Source organism: Camelus bactrianus, chromosome 3 (genome assembly GCF_048773025.1).
Source record: "Camelus bactrianus isolate YW-2024 breed Bactrian camel chromosome 3, ASM4877302v1, whole genome shotgun sequence".
Lineage (NCBI taxonomy): Eukaryota > Metazoa > Chordata > Mammalia > Artiodactyla > Camelidae > Camelus > Camelus bactrianus.
The window spans coordinates 54,740,464-54,759,945 of record NC_133541.1 but is presented as its reverse complement, the minus strand read 5'-3'; the positions used below and the strand labels follow the sequence as shown (position 1 = coordinate 54,759,945).

The 19,482-nt window shown below is 40.7% G+C and overlaps 1 protein-coding gene across 2 annotated transcripts in view; it reads right to left on the bottom strand.

Annotated features, from left to right (window-relative positions):
* The window catches only part of CMYA5 (cardiomyopathy associated 5), a 197,841-nt gene that overhangs the window by 148,611 nt on the left and 29,748 nt on the right, over positions 1-19,482 (bottom strand). For both annotated transcript variants that reach the window (XM_074360296.1, XM_074360286.1), the window contains exons 2-4: positions 7,717-18,187; positions 1,637-1,732; positions 38-271 (exon numbers count right to left, since the gene is read on the bottom strand). In XM_074360296.1, coding sequence (XP_074216397.1) covers positions 38-271; positions 1,637-1,732; positions 7,717-18,187 — 10,801 coding nt within the window. The remainder of the gene's footprint in view (positions 1-37; positions 272-1,636; positions 1,733-7,716; positions 18,188-19,482) is intronic.

Below are 19,482 nucleotides of genomic sequence, written 5' to 3'. Positions count from 1 at the left end.
GTTTAAGGTGACTTGGTGTGTTTTAAGTGGTGCTTACAGTCAGGAAAACGGTCTCGTCAAGCTCCTCGGCTTCCCTCACGATGGTCTCCAGGGTGTCCTTGGCAGTATCCATGCTCTGCAGAAAGTGGACCATCTGGTCGTGCAGGAACTCCATCTTCTTTTTTTTCACTTCTTCAAAGCTCTGGGCTTTCTCGTCATATTGTGCTAAAACCTTCTTCATCATTTCCTCATTCTGTTCTTCTAGCTTTTTCTCATTTTTACTACAGTTTTCCTAAAAAAACCCCAACCAACCAAGAAAAAACAAGCAAAAAAACCCACTTCTTAATGAAACAAAAAGTGTGTGTGTTTAAGAGAAATACCTTTTAGAGAATTAACCTCTGGCATCCTAAAAGAACCACAGATTACATGCAGTCTAAATGCCCAGCCCACCAACTCCCTTTACCATAGCTAGCTTTGCAGTAAAATTCACTATAAGTTGACTATCAAGAAGGATTTCGTTAATGAAACACATGCACAAAAATTTGTACGGCAGTCTTGCCCACCCGCATTACCACATAAAATGTGAAAGTGTCATGATGATGAATGAAGATCCATGACCATCAGGTAGTAGAGAGGGTTTAATGCCATTTTCACACCTCACTAAAATCACAGAGCAAGGGAGGGAACAGCCAGGATAATGGACAGGGTGCTTCCTTCATAAGTGATCTGCAGGGAAGGGGCAGCTTCCCCCAGAGCAAGAGAAACTTTATTGCCCACATGGACAAACTTAGATGCTTAGCTGTCCTCAAGAGAGGACTAGTGATAAGGTGATCATATTATTTACTGTGTAAAAGGAACACTTTGGTGGGGCTGGGGAATGACACTAAAAATAATCAGCAGTTGTTAACTGATCTTCTACAGGAGTTAAACAGACTCTCACAAGCAAAGTAGGATATGGAGTCACCCTAGTGGTGGGGAAGCAGTCTAACAGCCTTCTGCAGGGGCCCGCTGCCAGTTGTGATTGATAAGTAAGGATGCCTGGGCTGTGTCTGTATGGATGGAGCATTGCTACCTGCTTCCTTCACTGCAGAGGGAGCAGAGGCCAGCAGGAACTCATCAGAGACAGCTGGTACCATGAGAGACATTCATCTGTCCTGGGCATGGAACACTGGGCAGTGCGTTAGAGCACCTCTACAGAGCTAACCCAGTGACAGGCAAGTCAGAACTCAGACCTGAATTCATATCTTGGCTCTCAACTTTCTATCAACTTACTATGACCATGGGTAATATACTTAACTCTTAAGTCTCAGTTTCTTATCTATAAAATGGGAACAATAAAACAATAGCTCCTATTTCATATGGTTATTGTGAGGATTAAATTGAATAAAATATGTAAATCATTTGCCCTATCACAGTAAATGCCCAATAAATGTGTATGTGTTTCCAAGGGCAAGTCATTTTTCCTTAATCAGAAAGTAGTCTCACTGATGACACACTGAGAGAAGACTTAAGGACTTTACTTTTAATGGAACAAAACCAACAATGGCAAACCACATATGCACACACAAACCCCAAGTCAGGTCCTTTTAGCTTAGAATCATTTACTTCTGATGCCATGAGCAAACCAGGTCAAAGTAAAAATGATAAGGTAACTTACCTCAATGGTATTAAAAAAGGATTCTATCTCACTAACAAAAGCCTCAATCCTCAAGGACTTTTCTTGTAAATCTTCTAGAAATTCTGCTAACTGAACCTGAAGAAAAGAATTAAGATATTCTTAGTATATGATATTTGAGAAAAGAACTTCAAGCAGTGAGTTCCAATTTCCTTATGAATTTAGTATGATTGGTAGAGATTCATTATACTATGTTCACTAGCAAATCAATCTTCAAATTTTCTTTGAGCTTCATTTAAGTTGACTATAGGATAATGTATGATAAGCAATTAGGAGACTTGTGTGTGAAAGCAATAGACAGTTTATTTTTTTATGCAAGAGAAAGGACTTCTTAGTAAGTTGTTAAGTTCAAAGCATACTTGTTTTAGTAAACTATGAATTTAATTCTTTCTCCTTAGTAAGTCCTCGATTTTCATATATTGTCTTTCCTCTAAGAGAGCAGACTTTTTGCTGAACTGGTCCAACATATCTGAGTAGCCTCCTCATATTTGCACCAAAAGGTTTCAGGTGTGCCTGCAGCGCCTGACTCTCAAAAGGTGAAGAGTGTCACCAGGCCAGAAGTCTAGCATACCAAATGATGAAAACTATCTACTAAAGAGAACTTGAGGTTCTAATGACCCTTCAAGGGTTAAAAAAACTCAAGGAGTGACAGTCAACTAGAAAATGTCTGGGTGATGTGGGAAGATGGTAGCTATTAGTTATAAATCTAGCTATAATCTATGCTGTGAAGCTTAACAAGTAACAGAATAAAAGAGCTTCCATCTGCCTGATTCTATCCACTAGCCACAGAATGAGAGAGAAATTACCTTGAGAGAAGTCCCTTGAGGATTTAGCCTCTGCTTCCCTCTACAGCCCCTGCCTCTTGTCCCCAAGTCTCCAGGCTCCTCTCACACAAGCCCCACCTTTCCTTGGACTCTCTCACCTATGTGCCTTTTCATTTGGCATTCTCCATCTCTAGACTGTCCTCCTTGCCCTTGTTTGCTGGAAGAAGTCCATCTAATTTAATCACCCAAGCTTCACCTTTTCGATATACCTTCCAGACCTTCTCCACCTTTTCATTCCCTCCCAAAAGGCTTGTTTCTCAGAACACTGTGCTCCCGCAATGCTATATTATTTTGGAGAACTATAAGTCCATCTTTTATTTTTGTTTTCATTCCCAATGATAAGTACAGTTCCTGACATGGAATGGGAGGTCAATTAATATTAAGAAAGAAGGAAGGGAGAGAATGAAGGGAGAAAATAAGTGACAGATAAAAGATAAGCCACCACATTGGGGATGGGATTGCGGGAGAAGCCAGGACCTGGATAATCTGCAGATGCAGCCATCAGTTCCAGAATAGTCACAACTGGCCCACTCACAAGATGCCAGAGAATTCTCAAGTGACAACTTTTAAAATTTATTTTTAATTTTCAAAAATTGCCAACCAACTCAATCTTCACAGTTGATTTAATGAAATGAAGCAAGCCTCTTTGGCTTAGTCAAATAGTTACCCACTTCTCTTCCTCATATTATGGAGATCTGGGGGGAGAAAAACCTTTAAAATGGTTTTAAAGGCAGAGACATCATATCTCCAAGCTTTTGAAATTTGTTTTAAATTAAGAGTATTTAGACAGCATTTTTTTTAATTTCTAAAACTCAGAGAGATAAACAAAACATAATTAAGAAGGCTGAAAAAAATCTAGTCTTTCTGCTGACAGTGCTCAGTAGTTATGTTAACAAAACCAAGTGTTATCAAAGAATAGAGCACATTTGACTGGTGCTAATACATCCTAATGCCTGAGATTTCATAAAAGAAATTGACTCATGCCCTACCTCCAAACTTTATCAGGTAAAGTCTGAACAAAATTTCACCCTGGAGGACGATGGTCAAGATGGTGGAGTGGTAGGACCACGAGCTTGCCTCTCCTCGCGACTACAAAGAAACCACAACTGAATGCTAAACAACCATCGAGAAAAGACTGGAACCTAGCAAAAAAGATCTTCTGCAACTGGAAACATAAAGAGGGAATCATAGCAAGATGGCAGGAGGGCCATGCTCACGATATAATTGGGCCCCAAACCCCTCATGTGGGCAACCCACAAGCTGAAGATTTGTTAAGTCACAGAGGCCCTCCCATAGAAGTGAGAGCTCTAAGCTCCAAGTCAGGCTCCCCAGCTCAGGTCCCGGCATTGGGAAGAGAAGGAGACTCCAGGATATCTGGTTTTGAAGGCCAGGAGGCTTGGCTCTGGGAGCCTCACAGGACTAGGGTAAACAGAAACTCCATTCACTTGAGAAGCGTACACGGAAACTCACGTGCACCAGGTCTAAAGACAGAGGCAGTGATTTCATAGGAACCTGGGCCAGACCTGCCTGCTGGATTTGGAGAGTCTCCTGGGGACGTAGAGGACTGCTGCGGCTCACGCAGGGGACATAAAAACTGGTGGTGGACATTCCAGGAGTGTTAATCTGCATGAGCTTTCCTGGAGGCTGACACTTTGATTGGATCACTAGCACCAAGACCTAGCCCCAACCGACAGCCTGTAGGGAAGCCTCAGGCCAAACAACATACAGGGTGGGTACAAAGCCACACCCATCATCAGACTTCCTAAGCCACAAAGATCTCTAGACACTGCCCTAACCACCACAGGTCCAGGACCAAGCTTCATCCAGCAGTGGGCAGGCACTGGCTCCTACTGCCAGGAAACCTGCATAAGCCTCTAGTCCAGCCTCATCCACCAGGGGCAGATACTAGAAATAAGAAAACAATAATCCCAAAGCTTGTGGAAGGAATCCACAAACATATAGAAAGATAGACAATATGAGGTGGCAAAGGAATATCTTCCAGGCCAAGGTACAAGATAAAATCCCAGAAGGAGAAATAAGTGATGATGAGATAGGTAATTTATTGAGAAAGAGTTTCAAGTAATGATGGCCAAGATGTTCAGAGAACTCAAGAGGAATATAGATGTACAGAGTGAAGTTTTTAGCAAAGAGTTGGAAAATATAAAGAATACCCAAACAGAGTTGAAGAATAAAATCACTGAGATGAACAATACACTAGAAGGAACCAAGAATAGACTAAATGAGGCAGAAGAACAGATCAGTGAGCTAGAAGACAGATTAGCAGAAATCACTACTTTAGAACAGAAAAAAGAATGAAAAGAAATGAGGCTAGTTTAAGAGAACTCTGGGACAACATGAAGTGCTCTAATATTTGCATTATAGGGGTCCCAGAAAGAGAAGAGCGGGAGAAAGGACCTGAGAAAACTTTTGGAGAAATAATAACTGAAAACTTGCCCAACTTGGTAAAGGAAACAGTCATCCAAGTCTTGGAAACACTGGGAGTACCACACAGAATCAACCCAAAGAGGAACACACCAAAGCACATTGTCATCTAATTGACAACAATTAAGGATAAGGAGAAAATATTAAAATTAGCAAGAGAACAGCAACGAATAACATACAAGGGAACTCCCATAAGGTTATCAGCTGATTTTTCAGCAGAAACCTTACAGGCCAGAAGGGAGTGGCTCGATATATTTAAAGTGATGAAAGGGGGAACTTACAACCAAGAATACTCTATCCAGCAAGGCTCTCATTCAGACTTGATGGAGCAATCAAAAGCTTCACAGATAAACAAAAGCTAAAAGATTTCAGCAACACCAAACCAGCTTTACAACAAATGTTAAAGGACCTTCTCTAGTCATCAAATCATATGAAAAGAGAACAAAAAGAAGAAAGAAAAAAAAAGAGAGAGAGACCTACAGAAGATTGTTTTGGCTGTTCAGGGTCTTTTGTGGTTCCTTATAAATTTTGGAACTGTTTGTTCTAGTTCTGTGAGGAATGTCGTGAGTATTTTGATGGGGGTTGCATTGGCTCTGTGGATTTCTTTGGGTAGTGTGGCCATTTTGATAGTGTTGATTCTTCCAATCGAAGAGCACAAGAAATCTTTCCATTTCTCTGTGTCATTTCGGTTTTCAGAGTATAGGTAGCCTCCTTGGTTAAATTTATTTCTAGGTATTTTGTTGTTCTTGATGTAATGAAAATGTCTCTGCCAGTTATAAAATTCTGGTTTTTGAAGTGGAAAAAAAAGTGAATGAAGGGCTGCAAATGGTAAAATAGCCTTTTTTATGGGTGAGTTGTATTCCATTACATATACTGCATCTCCATTATCTATTCAACTACTGATGTGCACTTAGGATTCTTCTATATCTTGGCAATTATAAATAATGTTGCTGTTAATAGCAGGGTGTATGTATCTTTTTGAGTTAATTCTTATTTTGTGGTTGGCTTTATTCCTTTGATAACTATGTAAGTTTAAACAGCTAAAGCTCTAAACATTCTTAGAAGCAATGAACAGTACATATATGTAAATTTAAAAACACATGTGCAGTAAAAGAAAATTTATCAAGCCATGAAAGACATAGAAGAAACTTAAAAGACATATTACTAAATGAAAGAAGCCACTCTGAAAAGGCTACAAATCATACCTGTATGATTCCAACCAAATGACATTTTGGAAAAGGCACAGCTATAGAAACAATAAAAAGATCGTGGTTGCCAGGAGTTTGGGGAGAGGGTGGGAGGGAGGAATGAATAGATGGAGCACAAGGGATTTTTAGGGCAATGAAATTATTCTGTATGATACTGTAGTGGTGGCTACATGTCATTATGCATTTGTCAAAACCCATAGAATGTACAACATCAAGAGTGAACCCTATTGTAAACCATGGACTTTGGTTGATAATAATGTGCCCATGTTGGTTCATCGATTGTACCAAATATGCCACACTGATGAGGGATGCTGAGAATAGGGGAGGATATATATGTGAGTGGGGAGGGCTATGTGGGAACTCTGCATTTTCTGCTCAATTCTGTTGTGAACCTGAAACCACTCTAAAAGAATAAAGTCTATTAAAAAAAATTTTCACCCTGGAGAAACAGAACCAAGTTGAGAAGGATTACTTTTCTAGAAAAAAAAAATTAAAAGCCAAGGTTCTAATAAGTTATCTTATTGAATCAAAATGAGCCTGACAATTAGTTAACAGTGACCTAACTGAATAATTATATTGAAAATTGCTACCATTAGGAAGGCACTGAGCAGAGTAACATGGATATACAGTCAAGAGCATGAGCTTTGGCATCAGGCAGATCTGGGTACCAATCCTAGTTCTGTTTTCTATGACCTTGGACTTAAACTCTCTGAGCCCATTTTGTAATCTGCAAATTGATGACCATGGCATGGTTGTTGTGAGGATTAAAAGATATCTTGAATATAAAGAATTTAACACCTTGCCTGGCCCATAGTAAGGGCTCAATTGTTATTACTGGCAATTTTAGATCATTCTGGCTACTGTATGGCCAAGAGACTGATGAGATAAGAGTTGGGGTCCTGGTTAGAAGGCCACTGAAAGGTAGATGAGAATCTTAAAGACTAAATGCTAGATTTCCAATAGTATCCCTGGGGAAGTGGAGTATTTATAATCACATACATAAGGATATATGTTGTGACTAACTTTCTGACGTTGGGAATCTATAGATAAAGCCAGAAAGAATGCAAAGGTTTTCCATTTCTAGCATCAGTTTTATAAATAAAGACGAAATGCAGAGAAAATCAAAATTTAAAATGTCTTACTGTCTTGAGTATTTTATAAAACTTGCAATAAAATGGTCAATGTAATATAAGTGTGTATTTTTAAAGGATGATATTGCAGATAACAGAAAATAAATTGTGTTTATGCTCAAATGCCTATGTTTTAATTTAAAATTACTTGCCTTTTTGGGACAATGTTAAGGGCCACTGACATAAGATAAGATACCTCAAAGGCAGTGCCCCTGTGTTATTTTTTCTTTTATCCCCAGAATCTAGAAGAATACCTGGCACATAGTAGGCATCCAATAAGTGTTTGTCACACTGATCTTAACTAAGTAACTAGGGAAATATTCTTAGGGTTTTTTTTAAACTATTATATCTAAAGATGAATATATCAAATATTGGTCATTTTTAAAATTTAGAAAATGAGAAAACAAATTAAATGTCTATATATTATTATGCACTCACATGCTTTAAAATCTATTTACCTTTACAGCACTTATAGCTGTATCAAGTGTTGAAACCTCATGGTCTTTGTGGGTGCCAAACATCTTGTCAACGGCAGAAATTGGGCTTTTACAAGTGTAGCAATATGTGTCAATCTGGGACTTTTTCAGTTCCTTCTGGTCCTTCTCGATTACCAACTCTGACAATAACTGGTCTTGTTCTGTCATCTCTCTGCCCAACTCTCTCTGTTCAGCAGACATACTTTGTTCCACCTCACTCACAAATTCATTTTCACTGACATGTTCAAACGATTCCTTTCCTTGAGATAACACATCTTCAGGGGTGGATTCTGAATACAGGTCTTCTGATAAAGTATCTTGAGTAACCACCTCATAATTCAGGGATTCAGCAAATTCATACTCATCCTGAACAGGGCTATTGCGGAGCATGTCTTCTCTTGGCTCAGGTGGGACTATTACTGGAGGTTCTTCTTGCAGTGTTTCTTGAACACAAGTTGCACCAGATGCAAATTCTTCCTCTGGGAAGGACACTTGTACTGGGACATTCAGACTGACCTCTAGATTTGCATTTGCTGCTTCATTACTCTGACCACTAGTTTCATCTACTCTCTCTAGGACGTGATGGGTGTCTTCAAAGGGAATAGCATAGCTTATTTTCTGGGTAACCATCCTGACTTCCTCGGTGATGGGAGCTTTCCTCTGCATAGATGCATTGTCAAGGGTCTCCATGTGGCCTACTGATTCTCTCTCCCTGTACGCAGCTTTCTGATCCTCTTCTAGACTCTTCTTCCCCAAAGTCATTCCAAACCTCTCCCAAATTTCCCCTTCTGCAATTATTGGTTGCTGTGAATCATCCTTACCAACTGGTTTTTCTTCTAGACCTTGGCTTTGGTCCTTTTCAGTTACAGATATATCATGGAGGATGTCATCTCTGAGTACGTACTTCTCAAAATATATTCCTGTTTCATCATCAGTGTCAGAACTTCTGCTTGGGAATGATGCCTCAGAATTCACACTGTCACCTTCAGAAGCTGTCTCCCCTTCTTTCTTTTCCTCTCCAACTGCTTCTTCATACAGATCTTTGTATAAAAATGAAAGTGCAGGTGGCTCCTCCAGAAGTTCAGGATTAATGGCTTTAGCAGTGGTAGGAAATATCTGAGTTCGTGACAAAACTCCTTCTGCATCAAATAGAGGCATCCCAGGTGACTTGGAGTCTGTATCTCTGTTTATGGTCTTTGGAGCATCTCTGTCAGCTGATGTTTGAATAACCAGAGACTTTTGGGTCTCTGGGTCAGATAATTTGTTGTAGTCCTTTTCTAGTCCATAAAAACTTTCATCTAATTTCACCAAGTCATATTCATGATCTAGGGCACTTTCCTCTGAACGTTCTGGGAAAGAGGCAGTTTCTTCTGGAACTTCCTTTGACAGTTCTGCTTCAACATTTAATTTCCATGGAGCTTTCTGTTTCTCTGGGTCTGGGGAGATGTTATAATCAATCAATGTATACTTTTCAAAATAATCCTCTTCACTGGGAATTGTGGGCTGATTAAAGGCTAAATTACTAGTCTCTAAATCTGTGGCTATCTCCTCTTTTGTTGTATGAGTTTCCTTTTGTTTGTTTTCTTTCAATGGTGTAACTTTTTTATCAGAATCTTCTAACATGCTCTTCAATGTTTTATGGAAATCAACCACCTCACTCTTGTCATGGAGGGATATAGGTTTAAATGAGGACTTCTCTTCCAAATATTCTAACTTATCTTGCATTTGTTCACTTTCTTCCTGATCAACTGAAGAAATAAATGCAGGAGCATGAATATTCAATATCTCACAACCTTCAGAAATGATACTGAAGGCACTCTTTTGATCTTCTGAAAGCCCAGCTGGCTTGCTAGTCATTGTAAACTTTTCATCTTTTACATATGTGTCTTCAGGCTCCTTGGAAACCATCTTATCAGTGCTGATTGTTGATGCATTAGTTATAAATTGAGCATAGTTGCTGCTTGCTGGAGAGTGTGGTTTATTTACATGGGCATCTTCCACAGCCTCCAAGTGGTGCTTTGAAACAAGAACAGATTGTTCAGACATTTCAGATGTTTGATCTTTAGATGTTTGAGTAGTATGGACTGTATGCCTATCTGGAGTCAGTTCTGACCATGGTATTTCTTGTTTTTTCACTGTACTAATTTCTGGAGACACTCCTGAAACAAGTGTTTGTGGTTTCACAGATGACAGCAAGTACAGTGGTGTTTCTAAGCTCTTTGTTTCACTAAAAGGCCTATCTAAAGTCTTTTGAGAGTCTTCAGATGGAGATCCTTTTTTCACACTTTCTTTTGTGGTATCTACTGAAGAATCTTGTGGCATATCTGACACTGTGACCTGTCCCTTTTCTTCATTGTGTCTCACCACATCCCTGCTTGACTTTTCCAATGCCAGATTCTCTTCCTTGGGTAAAGAGTGATCATCTGTTTCATCACAAGGAAGCTCCACTGGAAGGAAAGTCTTGGTCTTCTCCACTGAAACTTTACGTTCTTCTAATGGATGTGATTGGGTTCCTACTGCCTTTATTTCCCTTATTTCTGGGTAAGCCTCTGGGAGCATGCCTTCTGATTTTTCAGTAACTGCTGTAGTCTTAACTAATGAAAATGGTCGAGTTTCACCCAAAGAAAGACTGAAAGAGATATCTGATTCTTCAGGCACATGCCCGGCTATATTCACAGAATGAGGCTGAATTTCCTGCTGTTTCTTTCCTTCCAAAAGTACATGTGACTGCTTTTCTTTTTCTTCTTCTTTCTCCTCCTCAGTAATCTTGTATCTTTCTTTGTGGTCTTCATTTTGATAGACCTCCTGAAGCACAGCAGGAGCTTTTGATTCTTCCAATTGAACAGGGCTAGATCCACATGTAACGTGAGCCTTCTCTATTTCATTATTATCTCTAAGCTCTAATGGGGCTACAGTTTCTCGTTTTTCTGCCAGCATCTTCTTTTCTGCCAAGGTATGTGATCTGGTTTCCAAGTTATCTTTCTCCTCAGTTGGGCTAACAGACCTGAGTTTTATTTCCTCTTCAGACATTTTCAAAGAAGTAGGTCTTGGTATTTCTTTCTTTAGTCTGTCTTCACCAAGATCAATTAAACTGCCTTTAGATTCTTCTACTGGCAAAATTATTGGCTCTGGCCTCTCTGATGCCTTCATGATATTTTGACTTGCAAAGCTAGATGAAGCTGATTTTGGCTGTTGTGGCACCTTGTCTACTGCATCAAATGAAGAGAGTGATTTTTCTTTTTGATCACTTCTTGGCTCTTTCTTAAAAATAGAAATATTCCACTTAGATGGAGGGGAGATTTCTGGCTTCTGGGCTCTCTTACTATCAGTGACATGAAGAGGAATAGCATTTTTGGCTTCTTCCGTAATGGATTTCTCAGCCATCGGAGAATAAGATGGAATTCCAAGATGTCCCTCACCATCAGTGGAAGTAACTACTGAGTTTAGGTCCATTTCCTCTGGGTAGTCTAGGACTTCTTCCTTCCCATAAGATTTAACTAAAGTACCCCTGGATTCTTCAGCAGTTTTAGGTTTGGCCTCTGGTACTAGCTGATCAGCTGGTTTCACAGTTGCATGAACGTCAGCTGGAACTGTATCTCTTGGCTTGATCACAGTCACTGCTTTTTCTACAGGTGGACTTGGCTGAGCTTCCACATCTTCTTTTTCAGCAACTTTGTTATCTGGAGTGCTTGATCGAGAAAACAAACTGGACACCCACGATGTGAAAGCTGAAATTCCCTTCTTTCCCTTTTCCTCAGAAAGGCCTGGCTCCCCTGCCTTCTGCTGCTTGGGCAGCTTTTGTGTCACCTCAGGTGACTCTGGGGGTTGAGCAGCTTCATCTTGGGTTGAGGAGAGGGGTTTTATTTGTGTGGGCACCTGAACTTCAGCTGCTGGTTTCCCTCCCTCATTAGCATCATCTACAACCTTGGACTGAACCACTTTTGGTTCTTCTAATGGCTTCTCCACAGATAAAGGAGATGGACTCCTGTGTGCCTCTTTTTCATTGCCCAATGCAGGTTCTGCACCTTCTGCCAGGAAATGGGCTGCTTTGGCAAGAGAGGGAATCGTTTCTGATTTGACCTGTTCCATTGATGGACCAGACACTGGTTTCTGGAGGATTCTTTCAGGTGGCTGTTTCATTTCTTCCAGGCTGTCTTCTTTGCAAGGCCTGGAAAATTCTGTGTTTGCTTTCTCTGATAAAATTTCATTCCCCACAGAAGAAAGGATCTGCTTCCCCTCTGCTTCATTCCCCTCCACATTTCCGGCTGGAACTAAAGATTTTGCTGTGGGGGCCAGCTTTATGTCTTCAGAAGAATACGTTTTAGTTGATAAGGTCTCTACATTATCACTGGAGCTATTGAGAGTAGACACTGGTTCTTCCAACGATAAAGGAGAGTCTTTCGCAGAATGTGGCAGAACGTGCTTTCTGATTTCAGTTGCATGGCCTTTATCCAAAAGAGCAGCCTTGAGCTGCTCTGTCACCAGATCACTGCTGCCAGAGGAACCCAGCTCTGCAGGTCCTTGGGCTATTTCTTCATGATGACTTACCAAATCTCTTTCTGGCTTTTTTAGCATCCAGTTTTCATCCTCTGGAGAAATAAGGTCCTTTTTCATGTGTGTTTCTTTAATATCTGTAGGCTCAGTTGTCATAAATGATTTTGATTCTTCCAATGGCAAATTTTCATTCTTAAATGAAAATTGTTTCATACTCAGATCTTGTTTATCTGCAAAAGACCTGGCTACATCAGGTAATTTAACAGCTTGATCTGAATGAAGTGTTTTTTCAGGCTTCTCTTGTTCCACAAGGAGGTCAGAAGAAGTGATCTCTGATGGTTCTGTTGTGCTCTGGGGTACATGAAGTGATTTTGATTGGTCAGTTTCTTCATTTGGTTTAGTTACAGTATCTCCTGTCACTTGTGCCTTCAAATTTCCTGTTGGCAGTAATGGGCTTATTTCTTCTTGTTTTTCCCCCTTTTTAAAGTCAGCTGAGTGGCTCAACTCCTCTGATAGTCCTTTTAAAGAAAAAGTATATGACTGAAGTTCTTCTGGGTTGTCTCCTTCAACTAGAGAGGAAAATAATTCTTTTGACCCTAAGCTGACTACCTTAGGAGAGAAAGATTTAACTTCTTGAATGTGAGGTTCTTTACTAAGGCATGATGGAACCTCTAAAATTTCAGGCACTGTAGTTGTCACGTGAAGTTCCCTGTTTTCTTCTTCACCTTCTCCTCTGCTCCTAAGCTCAGCTAGGCCCTTTTCTAAGACAGAATCCACTGTTTCAGTTATGGGAGGTTTTATTTGTTTTGTATCTACAGATCCCCTTTCCCTACCACTAGTGAATTCTGAGCCAGTATTTGGTAATTCTAATACTTGATGTAGCTTGTCTTCCTTCTCAGTTTCCAAAGAGAGAACTGTCAGAGCAAGATCTTGTTTTTCTGATAGGAAATCTTCTTGAACTATGGAAGATGTCTCTCTTGCCTGTTTGTTCTTATCATCACTGAGGGTTGGTAATGCTGGAACTAAAGCTTCTGATGCTAAATGTTCCAGCTCAGGAGAAGAACTTGCCATGTCCTCATTTTTGCCTTTTGGAACTATACATTTGGGTTCAGGTGACACGTTCTCTGAGGAAGTAAGTTCAGTTTCTCTTTTCTTTATCTCACCACCTAGGTTGAGTGAAAGCACGTGTTCAGGTCTTGACACCTCTGAGGGAGACACAGACCTTTTTTCCTGTGATAAATCCAAACATTCAGAGTCGAGGACTGTAGAAAATGAAAGACCTTGTTCATTTTCCACCCTTGCTTCCTTAGATACATCTGAGTGCTGAGAAGACACTGTTTTGGTTATTGGCAACTCAGGTTTAACTTCTTCAGCTTCTACCTTTGACAAAGTAGAATGCTCTGACATGGAACATATGTTTTGAGGTAAATCAAATTTAATTTCTTTCTCTACTTCTGACCAAGCCAGACGTTTGGAGGCAGCAGTTTCAGTGGGAGAAGAACTAGCTTTAATTGCTATCTTTCCTTCTTCTTTAAGAAGTGAATCCTCATCTGTGGATATTACCAGTGGTGGCAAGCCACTTCCTAATTCACTCTTTCCTACTTTTGCTAAGACTGGATGTTCAGTAGGGGTGGTAAGAGATAAGTCTGTTGGGATTTCTTCTTTTGATAATTTGGGTAAGTTTGAATCATGCTTAGTTACAGATGCTGTGGTTATTGAAGAACTGAGTTCAATTTCTTTCTTTATTTCTTCTGACAAAGCTGGAAATTCTGTTATGGGGGGTCCATGCTTAGCTTCCTTTTCCACTCCTGGTGAAGCTGAATGTAGTACACTAGGTGTACCAGTTATTTTAGAATCATGTTTCACTTCCATTTTCACTGCTGACAAAATCTCAGGTCCAGATAAAAGTGTTTCTTTTAAAGCCGAATATGGTTTTATTACTTCAGCCTCATTCTCTGACATTCTCTGCTCTAGTTCAGATGCCACAGTTGGAGCTAAGTTGGGTTTGACAGTCTTCTTTGGCTCATCTACCAAGTCAAACAGAACTGAATATTTCATCCCAGACTCTAGAACATTTGGAGGCCAAGGCTCCATTTCTTGATCCCGTGATACATGTGCTGTAGCTTCTTGAGAATCCGGCACAATTTCTTCCTTACTTTTAATGTTTAATAAAGCCATCTGTTCATTGGCAGCTTTTAGAGTGAGTGATGCTTTGGGTTCTTGTTCTTTCTTAATTGTGTGATCTGAATCAGGTGAAACTGAACACTGAGATGCAGGCAAAAGTGGTTTGATTTCTTCCTTTCTCACAGATGATTGTTCAGGTGAAGAAACAGGTGTTGCAGCTACTGATGAACTAGTCTTAATTTCCCCTTTCTCTGATTCACTGTTTAAATATGACAGAATCAAGTCTTCAGACTCAGGTTCTACATATTCTCGAGTTCTCTGCTTCTGTGACAAAATGAGATATTCAGATACAGATGTTGAGATTGTTTGAGCGTCTGGCTTAATTTCTGCTTTCTCTGATTCATTTGTTGAAGGTAGCCAACTCAAATCTTCAGGTGAAGACATCAAAGGAGAAGGTTCAGCTTTCTGCTCCTGTGATGAACTTAGATACTCAGGTACAGGTGTAGAAGCTGTTAATGGAATTTCTTCCTCATCTGCTTCTGAGAAGCCGGAATATCCTGAAGCAGACATTGCAGTTAACAATGAATCAGGCTCAATTTCATTTTTGTTTGTTTCTTGGATCCTGTATGGTGGGATTGAAGCTTGTGATGCTGAGTCTGGAGAAAAAAGTTCAGCTTCTTCAGTGTCTTCATCTGACAAAATAGTGTGTTCAGATGGTGATGTTAAACATATTGGAGAGTCACACTCAAATTCTCTTTTCTCTGTTTCCTGAGTTGCATAGGGTGGAAATGAGAATTCTGACACAAAAGCAGAGTCTGGAGAAAAAGGTCCAATGTCTTCTTGCTCTTCTTCTGAGAAATTCATGGGTGAGGAGGCGCCTTCTAGATTTAAAGGGGATCTACAGACAATTTCTTCCTCCTGTGATTCTGGTGTTGCATATGGTGGTACTGAAAATTCAGAAGCAGTGATGGAAGAGGGTGTGTACCGCTCCATTTCTACTGTGTCTTCTTCTGACAGGACCACATGTTCAGATGGGGTGGCTGAAAGTGGTGGGGCCTGGCATTCAGAAGTCACCTCAGCTGGGTATGGTGGGAGAGAGTGTTCAGATACAGGGGCCACTTCTGGGAAATACAATCCAGTGTCTTCCTTCTCTTCTTCTGACAGAATCTTGTGCTCAGAAACGCCTTTTGATTTTAATGCAGAGACATCATCAATTAGTTTCGTTGGTGATTCCTGGGTTACATTTGGTGGAACTCCATATTGGGAGGTCAGTGTTGATTCTGGTGTGAAATTCTCATTCCCTAGGTTCTCTTCTTCTGACAGGACCGCGTGTTCAGATGGGGTGGCTGGAAGTGGTGGGGCCTGGCATTCAGAAGTCACCTCAGCTGGGTATGGTGGGAGAGAGTATTCAGATACAGGGGCCACTTCTAGGAAATACAATCCAGTGTCTTCCTTCTCTTCTTCTGACAGAATCTTGTGCTCAGAAATGCCTTTTGATTTTAATGCAGAGACGTCATCAGTTAGTTTCGTTGGAGATTCCTGGGTTACATTTGGTGGAACTGCGTATTGGGAGGTCAGTGTTGATGCTGGTGTGAAATTCTCATTCCCTAGGTTCTCTTCTTCTGACAGGACCGCGTGTTCAGATGGGGTGGCTGGAAGTGGTGGGGCCTGGCATTCAGAAGTCACCTCAGCTGGGTATGGTGGGAGAGAGTGTTCAGATACAGGGGCCTCACCTGGGGAATATGGTCCAGTGTCTTCCTTCTCTTCTTCTGGCAGAATCATGGGCTCAGAAACAATTTCTGATTTTACTGGGGTCTTATGGTCAGTTTTCTTCAGTGACTCTTTTGTTGCCTGTGATGAAATTGAAAATTCAGCAGCAGATGTGGAATCCAGTGTGTCACGCCCACTTTCTGAGGCCTCTTCTCCGGATAGGACCGTGTGTTCCGATGTAACTGTTGAAAACAGGGGGGACTGGCATTCAGGAGTCATCTCAGTTGTGGATGGTGAGAAAGAGTGTTCAAATACAGAGGCTGAAGCTGGGGAATAAGGCTCAAGTTCATCATTCTCTTCAGATAAAACTGCATGTTCAGATAGAGCTTTTACATTGGATGGAGAAACTGACTCAACCTCCTGCTTCTCTAGTTCATAGTTCAAATCCTGTGGAACTGAATACTCTGATACAAAAGCAGAATCAGTAGAGACAGACTCATTTTCCTCCCTTTCTTCTTCAGACAAAGCAACATGTTCAGGGTTTGATGTTGTCAGTAATGGTAGAATGGTCTCCTCTTCCTGCTCCACTTCAGGGGCCAAGCGTGGTAGGAAGGGCTCCTCAGAAGCTGATGGACTTTCTGGGTAATCAAGTTCTATGATCTCTTCTTCCACTAAATTAGAATCTTCAGGTTCAGGGGTAGCAGCCATTGGTAGAGATGTTTCTGTGTCTTCTTTCTCTGGTTCCTCTAACACTAGAGGTTCAGAAAGAGAAATGGATGGCTCTGGCACGTTTTCTTCCTTCTCTCCTTTGACACTGAGATGAGGAAGGGTCAGCTCTTCAGAGACTGGTTCTGCCCTTTCTAGTGAAGTCACATCCAGCTCTTCTCTCTCTGGGGCAAAATCTTCCTGGATAGATGCTGCCAGACCTGGTGTACCTGTTTCCAGAGAATCCTTCTCTGCCTCCAGTGAAATGGAATGGTCAGCAGAAAACACAGCTTCCTTCTTTACTTCATCCACTAAAGACGGTGAGACTGAAGAGTCATACTCTGCAGTTGTTGTCTCTTGTGTATTGGCCTCAGATTCTTCCTTTGCTGTTTCCAGGAACGCAGCTGCAGATGTATCTGGTGTTGAAGAGAAAGGCTCCATTTCTCGGGGTTTTGTTTCATCAGTTGGCGGTTGCGGCACTGACTGTGGAGGGCTGAGCTGTGTTTCTTGTTCCACTGTGTCATTACTTGTATAGGACGAAGGTGTGTGCTTGGCGGCAGATGCAGCCCTTAGAGGAGAATCAATGTAAGTTTTCTTTTGATCTTCACGACTGAAGAAGGAGGTCAGGGACTTTGATCCTTCAGAGAGTGCACCTCTCCAGGGTGATGCAAGCTCTTTTACTTTATCAACTTCTATGCTTTTGACTACTAATTTGCCTGTTTTGGAAACTACATTAGAATCACGATTGCCCACATCTGGCTCTAGACTAATGGATGCATCTTTCCCCTTCCTATAATGTATTTCTTTGATAACATAACCCTTTGGCAATGTCCCATAAAATTGTAGAGGAATTAATTCTTCTTTAACCGAATTAAACATCTTGATTTTATATTGTACTGTTCCTATGTATACGGGCCTTAACACTAATGGCTTGTACTCTTTGTATATTGCCCCCGTAATAGGAGCTGTATTTGAGGCGGTCTTCTTTTTTCTCATTGTTTCATAAATGCCAGTAGATGACTTTTCTTTTTGGGTGTTTAGCACCTTGCTTTCTGAAATTAAAGGATTACTTTTTTTGTTTGCTGGGATATCTTGGGAGTCAAAAGAGCCTCTTTTCTTGTTGCCTTTCCGACGTAACAATGGAGAGCCATGCTTTGACTTAGGCTTTCTTTTCCGAACCCTTTTAACTCCATCCACAATAAAGGAAACACTCCCTGGAGGGGAATTCACGGTTGACCCTTCCAGACTACACACACCAGAAGTCTGACTTTCTTCCGAGGCCCAAGGAGTGGAAGACCTACTTGAATTGGTCTCCCAGGTTATTCCACTATCTTCACGTTGAACTGTTACCATGGAAAAGGAGGGGTCAGATATGATACACTTCTGCTTGGTCTTGCCCTCTTCATCCTGGTCTGATAACCTGTAGTAAATAACAACACGATTAATAAGTATATGGGTATGAATAATAAAAACATTATATTAATTACATATTATAACAATAAGTAAATATCCCATTTTTACAAGGTAAAGGATTAACATGACATTAAAATATACAGATAAATTGGGCCATCCATATCAAAAATAGGGAACTATACAAAATAAAGTTTAAAAATTGAAGTTAGGATACCAAATACAGTAACACACCCCAGGCTGGAATGAATCAATATCCTGAAAAGTTAATAAAAAGGGCTGAAGTTCATAATCTTTCCCTATCAGGCTTGCCCCCCAGACCCCCATGGCTCACCCAGTCACTCAGGGCCACTGTCTAGTCACTAGGACCTTCCTAATGGCTCTTGTACCTGTGCCATCTCTGTAACTACTATCACCATCCTGACCTACCTTTTTATCACATCGCCCTAGATCATTTCATTAGCTTCTTAACAGGTTAGCTGGTATCATGTTTACCTCCTATTCTCTCCCACCCTCAATCCATCCTGCTTATCTTTCCAGATCAGCTTTACTAAAAAATTTTATCATGCCACCTCCTGCTCAAAAATGTCAGGAAATTCCTCATACCTGTAGAAAAATAAGTTCAAAATACGTAACTCTCTGATCCCTAGCTGATCTTATTTCCAAGTACCACTTCTACTCTACCCTCACATGGTACATTTCTAATTTAACTACATAATTCACTGTCTAGTCAACATATCATGGGAACTCTGTGCCAGGGCCATGAAGGAAAAATAATGAATACAGAGATTTCACAAAAAACATCAGCCTGCTGTGTCTGTAGTTTCCTCATCTGTAAACCAGGGATCATAATAGAACCTACCTCCTGGGGTTGCTGTGAGGATTAAATTAGTTAACACACATGAAGTGCTTAGAAAAGGTGCCTGGCATGTGGTCAGCTCACCATAAACATTATCTGTAATCAGGCCTTCTGTATGATCATTGAACTAGAGATCAAAGGAGCCTGTGCATGGTCATTTTCAACTGCTAGAGGGGTTTGGAAAGGTGGTCTCCTTGGACTGCTCTCATATCCCCTCAAGCAATGGCTGGCTTTGGCTGTCCCTTTCAATTGCCATTGGGCCTCTGTCTCAGACGCCAAGCATTCTTCTCCAGAATTTCCTTACACTTTCTCCTCCCCTGCACTCATGCTGTTCCTCCATTTACAGTTCTTATCCCCCACCTTAATCTACTCTTTCTTTATTTTTAAATTCTATGTACTCTTCAAGGCTTGTTTAAAAACCTCCACTGTTACCATTCCTGACCAAT